Raw genomic sequence first — 8559 nt, forward strand, 5'->3', positions numbered from 1 at the left:
TTACTATCCTTATGATTTTTGGTATAAAAGAGAAATGGATAATTTTGACCCATACAATGTATTTTTGGCTATTGCTACAAATATACCCCAGCAACTTAAGACTGCTTTTGTGCTCCAGGGTCACAAATTTGTATTCTTTTAGAAAATGACCGGTCGTTTGGCAAGATAAGTCCATTATTCCTCGGCTGGGATTGTGTAGAGCCCTTTGAAGCTGCACTGAAACTGCAATTTGGACCTTCAACCCGTTAATCCCATTGAAGTCATGGAAAACAAATAAATAAATATGGAAAAAAATCCTGGAATGTTTTCTTCAAACACCTTTTCTTGACTGAAGAAAGAAAGACATAAAGTTGAATTAACAGGACATTTTTATTCTGGAAGTGAACTTTTCCTTTAAAAGTTAAGTAAACACAAACTTTTCAGTTTGATATAAAGTTTTTATTTTCACATTTCAGAGTAATTTCTCAGTATTATGTTTGGAAGAGTTTCAGACATTTTATTAGTAACATCCCAGCTAACAAAGATATGTTTTGAGAACGTTTTGCTAACATTCCTGACATCCGAGGATCCTCAAATGCAAACTGTGTTTTGCTTCAGGAGAGCAACCATACATTTGTGTGTTTTACTTTTTAATTTATAATCATTTATCATTTAATCGTTTTATTTTTACAATAATCATTTTAGCATATACTAATTTCCTTGATTCATTAATTGATTAGCCATTAATATTACATTAAATTATACGTTTTCTATGCTATTTTTCCATTGTTGTTTAGTCTTATGACTGTGTGGTTTTAAGAGCTGTTTGTCTTCATGAATAAGAGATACGAGGGAATATTTATGGAAACTCAAGGTGTTGTTTTGAAGCAGTACTTGTTGAATTTGTCATGTTTAGACGAAGTCGGAGTATTGAAGTATCGAGGATTGAGTTTCGCAAATAAGATTATTCAATAAACTCTGCTCCTTTTTTTTTTTTTTATCATCGTCACTTCGTCTCCTGTTAATACAGGTTTGGGTATTTTGGATACCAGACAAGACTCGCTGTTAACAGGTTTTGGGTATTAAGCAATTTTGAATCACTGGATATCTTCTGACTGGATCTGGCATCCGAGGCTGGATCTTAATTATCTGGCGTGGAGGCATCTCCGAATGTTTTTTAAATGTTTTAAAAACGCTTTTTCTTGGTTATGCAAACATTCCACTTTATCGTTTGCAAACATTATGGGAACTTTACTTTTGAATGTTCTCTGAACGTTCTGAAACAAGTAACATTTAAAACAAATGTTGGATGAACGTCCAACTAAAATGTCTAAGAAAAAAAAAACTATGTATGAGTGTATGAGTGTATAATAATGTATGAGTGATGTTTTTGTGCTAACATTTAAAAAACATTAACTTTGATGGAACTTTCTATTAACCTTTCTTAAGCAAAGTTCTGGGAATGTTCCTTGTTAGCTGGGATACTTTATGCATGGCAACACATATTAAATCAAGCAGTTTCAGCATTAATATATAACCTCAGACTAATCAGTTGTTTAAAAAAATAAAAAATTATAAAAGAGCAGGAAAGACAAACTTGCTCTTTGATAAGTAGTTGTAAAACACATGCACGTTTATGCTGCCAAGAACAGTGTTCGTTCCAGTAAGTAAACAGACAGATCTAAAACATCCAACATTACATCAGCATCACTGTACAAAACTGCTTTAAAAAAACAATAAATGCAGGACTTTGAGACGGCTTACACAAGCACACACAGAAATCTGGGTCAGTCATTCCTGCCATATGACTACAGTCACTAATGCCCTGTCAAAACACACACACACACACACCACACACAGTGACTCCTGGTCAGAATGAAAGTGAATATCAGCAAGCAAAAGCAAATAAGTGAATATCAAGGTATGTTCTGCAGAGATATTGCGGTCAGCATCAGTGAAATGTTGAAAAACATGTCGATCAACATGCATGAAGTGACCGAGTGTAAAATAACAGCAACGGTAAAAGTGTTATTTTGAAGTTCAGAGCACAATCCTACATTCCCAGTAAGCAACATAATGTTGACCAGATGTGGGGCGGATCTGGGATGACTCTGGTTGCTGGCTCGGTTCTGATGATGTTAAGTTATGAAAATGTTAATTGTTTAAAGGTTTAAAATATTATGTATATTTTGTGGTTATAGAAATCATGAAGGAAACATTTCATTCTATCATTTTGTAAACATTATGGGGACGTTATTTTGAATGTTCTTTAAAGACAAATTTAGGTTATAAAAGCATTGTGGGAAAATTGTTAAAAATATATTCCCGTTTTCTTGTCGTGATTAGAACGCTATTTAAAGGTTACAAAAATGTTTCTTACGATTTTCTACTAACATTTTTTTTCACCTAAAATAAAACGTTATTAGAACATATCCGTTAATTTTATTTTTAATATACGTTGAAATGTACAGTTTTTTTGTGGTGATTAGAACGTTATTTAAAGGCTCCTAAAATAAATTTTTTTACAATGTTCTACTAACTCTATTTTCACCAAAAATAACATTATTTTTTAACATTGTATAAACATTAAACTGTCCAGTTTTCTTGTCGTGATTAGAACGTTATTTAAATGTAACAAAAATGTTTCATTTTTCATCAAGTGCAAATAACCTCATAGGAAGGTTCCAAGAATTATGTTCTAAGAAGATTTTCTCAGATATTAATGAAATTATTAGAACATTCTTCAGACATTACTTTAAGAAGGTTTTGTCCTAACATTTATAGAACTTTAAAAAAAACATTGTGCGAACGTTACCTGTTAGCTGTGTAGCAACCAATTAAGGTTTAATAGTTAGACGAACATCCAATTAATACGTTTCAGAAATATGTTCCTTGAATTATTTTTTTTTTTTTTTTGAGTTTCACTCCAGTCATAATAATTGTGTTATTGTGAAACCACACTGTTCTCATAACACAAACATTTTGTTTTCGATCTGACAGGACTTTATATATCCACTGAGTAATTATTCTTAATGCACATCTTTGCTTTGGTTATGTACTCTATATATTCATATGCTTATGCACATGTAGGCTGCTGTATGAGCATGTACTTACAGCATGTAAAACGTCAAACATAAGGATGTAAACTGTAAAGTATTTGGACAGAAAGCATCTGTTAATGGAAACATGTCATACATTATGATTTGTATTTAATCTTTTCTCTGAGGTTCACTCATGTTTATTTAATGTTTTAACGTTTTGGACAAATTCTATGTTTTAATAGAACACCAGCCTCTTTTACTTCCAAAACCACTTGATTGGTCTTGATATGAGGCCTTCAAACAGCAAGAAGCAATAATAATCATGTTAAAGCATAAGTGAAATTTCTAGCCAGTGGTTGGCATTCACAGTTGCATTATTGTTATGGACTATTTTATCTTTAAAGGCTAAGTTTGCAGATTTTCAACTAACTTTGTTCCAATATCAGTAGTATAAGTAAATGCACAGTGTATTCTTTATCAGTGTGACCTATACAAGAAAATCAAAAAAAGTCTGAAAACGTGCCCATTTTTGTATTCTCTAGTCATGCAGCAACATTTAAAAAAAAAAATTAAGCGTTTTTTATTGCATAGACAGCCAGGGATTATCAAAAGCCCATTTTGTCAGCGGTGATTTACTCCTTTAATAGATGGAGAAGTGTCAGAAAATTATGGTTTTGGGTAAACAAGTGAAATGGTTCACCTGCATAAGAACTGCACGACGTGTGTGAGCTTGTGCATTTTGTTTGTTGCATTTGCTACATCTGTGAAAAGCCACTCAAATGTAGCTATAGATCTAGATCTTGCTCTGAATTGACTGTTAAATGCTCCCCCTTGATGTTGCAATGAATGTTCCTGCAAAGAAAGAAAAACACCATAAATCACACATGCAACACTGATTATCGGCTCAGATTTCATCTTAATGTGACTGTCGCAGAGCTTTTAAACCAATATCGAGGTGCAAGACGAGTTCACATACTACGCCTAAGAGCTTGGTAAGCTGCCATTTACTTGAAATGCAATGAACACAGAAAAAATGGACTTACTTCTCATCTGATGTCTATTCCTGCAAGTCATTCCCACGCATACTGCAGCAATTGCGATCACAATGATGAGAAACACACAAACTGAAGACGCCACAATGGTGCTCTGGACATTCGGATCTGGAGGTTGTTTTTGTTTTTCTACAGAAACAACAGAGGTTCATTGTATATTTGTGTTGGAGAAATGGTGTTTCTTATAGTCTTAAATCTTCACAGAATGCTTTCTTTTGGATGCAAACCCTGTAATCTGACATACTCAGCATGGTAGAAATGAGATAAACTATGAGCCAAAGGTCTGCAGCAAAACCATTTCCCCGATTCCCAGGGAACAGACGGATAAACATAGATAAAATGAATAACTTAGTCACTCATGAAAGTAAAAGAGAAACATTTCCTTATTTCTCACACGAGCGCTTGGAGAGCTCACATCTAGTTATAAAAAGCTGAATGAATCTTCATGCAAAAGTCTCTGAGCTATTGATTTCTGCCACGGAATTAAGAAAAAATTCAGAATTGAGCGAGATATTGAGAGAATTGTGAGATATAAAGTCAGAATTACGAGATATTAAAAAGTCAGAACTGTGAGATATAAAGTCAGAATTACAAGATATTATAAAGTCAGAATTGTGAGATATAAAGTCAGAATTACGAGATATAAAGTCAGAATTACGAGATATTAAAAAGTCAGAATTGTGAGATATAAAGTCAGAATTACGAGATATTATAAAGTCAGAATTGTGAGATATAAAGTCAGAATTACGAGATATTATAAAGTCAGAATTGTGAGATATAAAGTCAGAATTACGAGATATTATAAAGTCAGAATTGTGAGATATAAAGTCAGAATTACGAGATATTATAAAGTCAGAATTGTGAGATATAAAGTCAGAATTACGAGATATTATAAAGTCAGAATTGTGAGATATAAAGTCAGAATTACGAGATATTATAAAGTCAGAATTGTGAGATATAAAGTCAGAATTACGAGATATTAAAAAGTCAGAATTGTGAGATATAAAGTCAGAATTACGAGATATTATAAAGTCAGAATTGTGAGATATAAAGTCAGAATTACGAGATATTATAAAGTCAGAATTGTGAGATATAAAGTCAGAATTACGAGATATTAATAGGTCAGAATTGTGAGATATAAAGTCAGAATTACGAGATATTAATAGGTCAGAATTGTGAGATATAAAGTCAGAATTACGAGATATTAAAAAGTCAGAATTGTGAGATATAAAGTCAGAATTACGAGATATTATAAAGTCAGAATTGTGAGATATAAAGTCAGAATTACGAGATATTAAAAAGTCAGAATTGTGAGATATAAAGTCAGAATTACGAGATATTAAAAAGTCAGAATTGTGAGATATAAAGTCAGAATTACGAGATATTATAAAGTCAGAATTGTGAGATATAAAGTCAGAATTACGAGATATTAAAAAGTCAGAATTGTGAGATATAAAGTCAGAATTACGAGATATTATAAAGTCAGAATTGTGAGATATAAAGTCAGAATTACGAGATATTATAAAGTCAGAATTGTGAGATATAAAGTCAGAATTACGAGATATTAATAGGTCAGAATTGTGAGATATAAAGTCAGAATTACGAGATATTATAAAGTCAGAATTGTGAGATATAAAGTCAGAATTACGAGATATTAATAGGTCAGAATTGTGAGATATAAAGTCAGAATTACGAGATATTAAAAAGTCAGAATTGTGAGATATAAAGTCAGAATTACGAGATATTATAAAGTCAGAATTGTGAGATATAAAGTCAGAATTACGAGATATTATAAAGTCAGAATTGTGAGATATAAACTTTCAATTTTGAGGAAAAATTTCAGAATTAATATAAAAAAAAACACTTTTTTTCCTTGAAATTGAGTGCTAAATTGAGCATCAATGACAACCCATTTACTGATTTATAATAATTAAATTACCCACAAACACTAAGTTTGGCTTTTCATTTTGGAGTTAATTTAATTAATTTCTTAAATGAGTAGTCAACACAAACTGCATTGGTAAGTTGATTTGCTCAGCTGTATGACATTATCTTTAACAACATTCAGAATGCAACTTAAATCATTTTTAAGACTACATAATTTGAATTTTAAACCGCAGTACCATTAAAATGAACAAGTGAACACAAAAATGGCATATAAAGCATATAAAATCCTTTTTAGTGCGAAATCAATGCACACATACTGACCTGTGACGAGCAGATGGATTCTTTCATGACTTAAAGGTAATGTCTTATAGTAACACTCGTACAGTCCCTGGTCTGACGGAGTCACTCTGTGAAGCACTAGAGAACAGTTTCCACTCAGCTTCAGCTCCGTTCTGTTCCTGTACTCGAGTGCCGTGATGTTGTCTTCTTGGTTGCTGTTTTTGTAATAATTAACCACGAGCTGCTGTTGACCAGCTATCTTCTGCCAGACCAGATACGGAGGCAAATCCGGAGGACACTTGCAGGGAAGAGATACTGCTTCTCCATTCGTGCCCGTAACAGTAATATCAGCGAGGTCTGTGGAGGAAATATGGAGATAAACATCTCACACTCAGTCAACAAACAACCTGATCTGAATTAACAGGTTTCAAAATACTATGCTAATGATATCAGTCATAGGTGCTTTGGGATTTATAGCATGAGTGATTCATCAAAGAATAACATACTACAGTGGTACATGTTCAAACAGCGGTACTTTTGGGTACTTTTTTATTAGTGTGTTGTGTGTGTGTGTGTGTGTGTGTGTGTGGGTGTGTACCAAGCAGGCACATATTTGTACCTTTATCTCATAAGTGAGATAAATCTGTCAAAACCTCTTTATTTGTTAGTAGGCTACTCATTTGTGAAAACAGTATAAAGTACAAAGTTTTTTTTATATAGTAAAAATGCAGATGAACAAATTCATGGATACATTTTATCATCAACTCTCTGAATATAGAATACTATTCAAAAATAATATAGTTTTTTTTTTTTTTGTAAAACTGCAGAAATCTATCAATCAATCTATTAAAGTATCTATACATTTGATTTTGTGTTGATTATGAAATTTAGGAATACATTTTTATCATTAACATATATAATAAAATAATTATAATAAATTGGTATATTTTATTATTGCATTGTACACACACACACACACACTCATTCACACACACACACACACACACACACACACTTGCATTTGTGGTTTAGGGGCCTCCCCATAGGCCTAATGGGGTTTCTACTGTACAAACTGTATTTTCTATCACCCTACACCTCAATTTTTATTTTATTTTATAAAACACCATTTAATATGTTTTTAACCCTTTTGGTGTACGGGGACAGAGGAAGTGCCCTCATAAACCAAGTTTAAGTTGTAGTACCCATGTCATTATACACATTTGTGTCCTCATAAACCATATATACCAGAACACACATACACACACGCACATACACACACACACACATATATATATATATATATATATATGAAGAGTTCAGATGCAAAAGCCTCTAAGTGCCATCTGAATTTTTTTTCTAAAATTAGCATTTTTATCAGGCTCCTATATTTATGTTTAGTTATTTCACTTTAATTGCATTGAAAAGGACCTATACATTTCCATTAGAATAAATTTACTGAACCTAAGCATGATTATGTGAGGATACTCACCGCTGCAGGCGCATGTGGATAAGAGCAGGAACGCAAGAGAGACTCCTCTGAAGCAAACAGAGCGAACTCCAGGAGCAGAAGTCATCCCGGCGCTTTTCATTCAGTCTACTCGCATTTCAACAGCTCCATGTGTTCCTAACAAACCTCGATCTGGATCTACAGGATCAGCTTGAGCTGAAGTCTACATGACTCCTGTCAGTTCTTCAGAGCACTTTCACTGACTGACCCACACACACTTTCACTCGCACACAAAACGCGCTCGAAAGAGAAAGTATTACAACATTCATAACTCCACTGTATTTATGACTCCGCATCCGCCCAGTGGGCGCTCACAGACATTAACCCTTGTGCACCCTTAAGGACATTTTTGTCCATTTTATTTATTTTTAATTTTTATAAGTGTTTCTGTGTTAATGCTAACTGCATACATTTTGGCTCAGGTGTGTATTTTTATTGGCATTTTAATATTCCACCTCATTTCCTTTAATAAATCTATTTTACACTAGGTACACAAAATTGTTACACTCAGGACCTTTTGGACAAAAATGTCCCCATTGAAACCCATTAAAACTGCTATTTTTAATCGCAGTGCCGTTTAACTGTAAAATGATGCAATTTTGGTTAATAGGCTTTCACTATTTTGGCAAGGCTGAGACCTGAGCCAAAATTTATGCAGTTAGCATTAACACAGGCAAAATTATCACTCACACACACACACACACACAAAAACTAAAATGGACAAAAATGTCCTTAAGGGTGCACAAGAGTTAATAAAATCCAATCGGTTCAGTTTGTAACTCAATCAGAGTCATGCGCAAATCCTGTCACATTT

At 33.1% G+C, this 8559-nt stretch overlaps 1 protein-coding gene across 1 annotated transcript; it reads right to left on the reverse strand.

Annotated features, from left to right (window-relative positions):
- Positions 1-352: 352 nt before the first annotated feature.
- On the reverse strand, positions 353-8035 carry LOC306872202 (uncharacterized protein). The gene is made up of 4 exons (XM_079420682.1): positions 7728-8035; positions 6281-6595; positions 4064-4201; positions 353-3872 (listed from the first exon to the last, which is right to left on the reverse strand). The coding sequence occupies exons 1-4, from the start codon at positions 7825-7827 to the stop codon at positions 3838-3840; spliced, it is 588 nt and encodes a 195-aa protein (XP_079276808.1). The 5' UTR covers positions 7828-8035; the 3' UTR covers positions 353-3837.
- Between the last annotated feature and the right edge of the window lie 524 nt (positions 8036-8559).

This window comes from Barbus barbus, assembly GCF_936440315.1.
Source record: "Barbus barbus genome assembly, chromosome: 7".
NCBI classification, from domain to species: Eukaryota; Metazoa; Chordata; class Actinopteri; order Cypriniformes; family Cyprinidae; genus Barbus; species Barbus barbus.

Bases quoted from the DNA above. Each gene is read 5' to 3' on its own strand.
- LOC306872202 (XM_079420682.1), bottom strand. From the start codon at position 7,827: ATGAAAAGCGCCGGGATGACTTCTGCTCCTGGAGTTCGCTCTGTTTGC. The intron at 6,596-7,727 runs GTGAGTATCCTC...TTTCCTCCACAG, and splicing joins ATCCACATGCGCCTGCAGCG to ACCTCGCTGATATTACTGTT. The intron at 4,202-6,280 runs GTCAGTATGTGT...TTGTTTCTGTAG, and splicing joins AATCCATCTGCTCGTCACAG to AAAAACAAAAACAACCTCCA.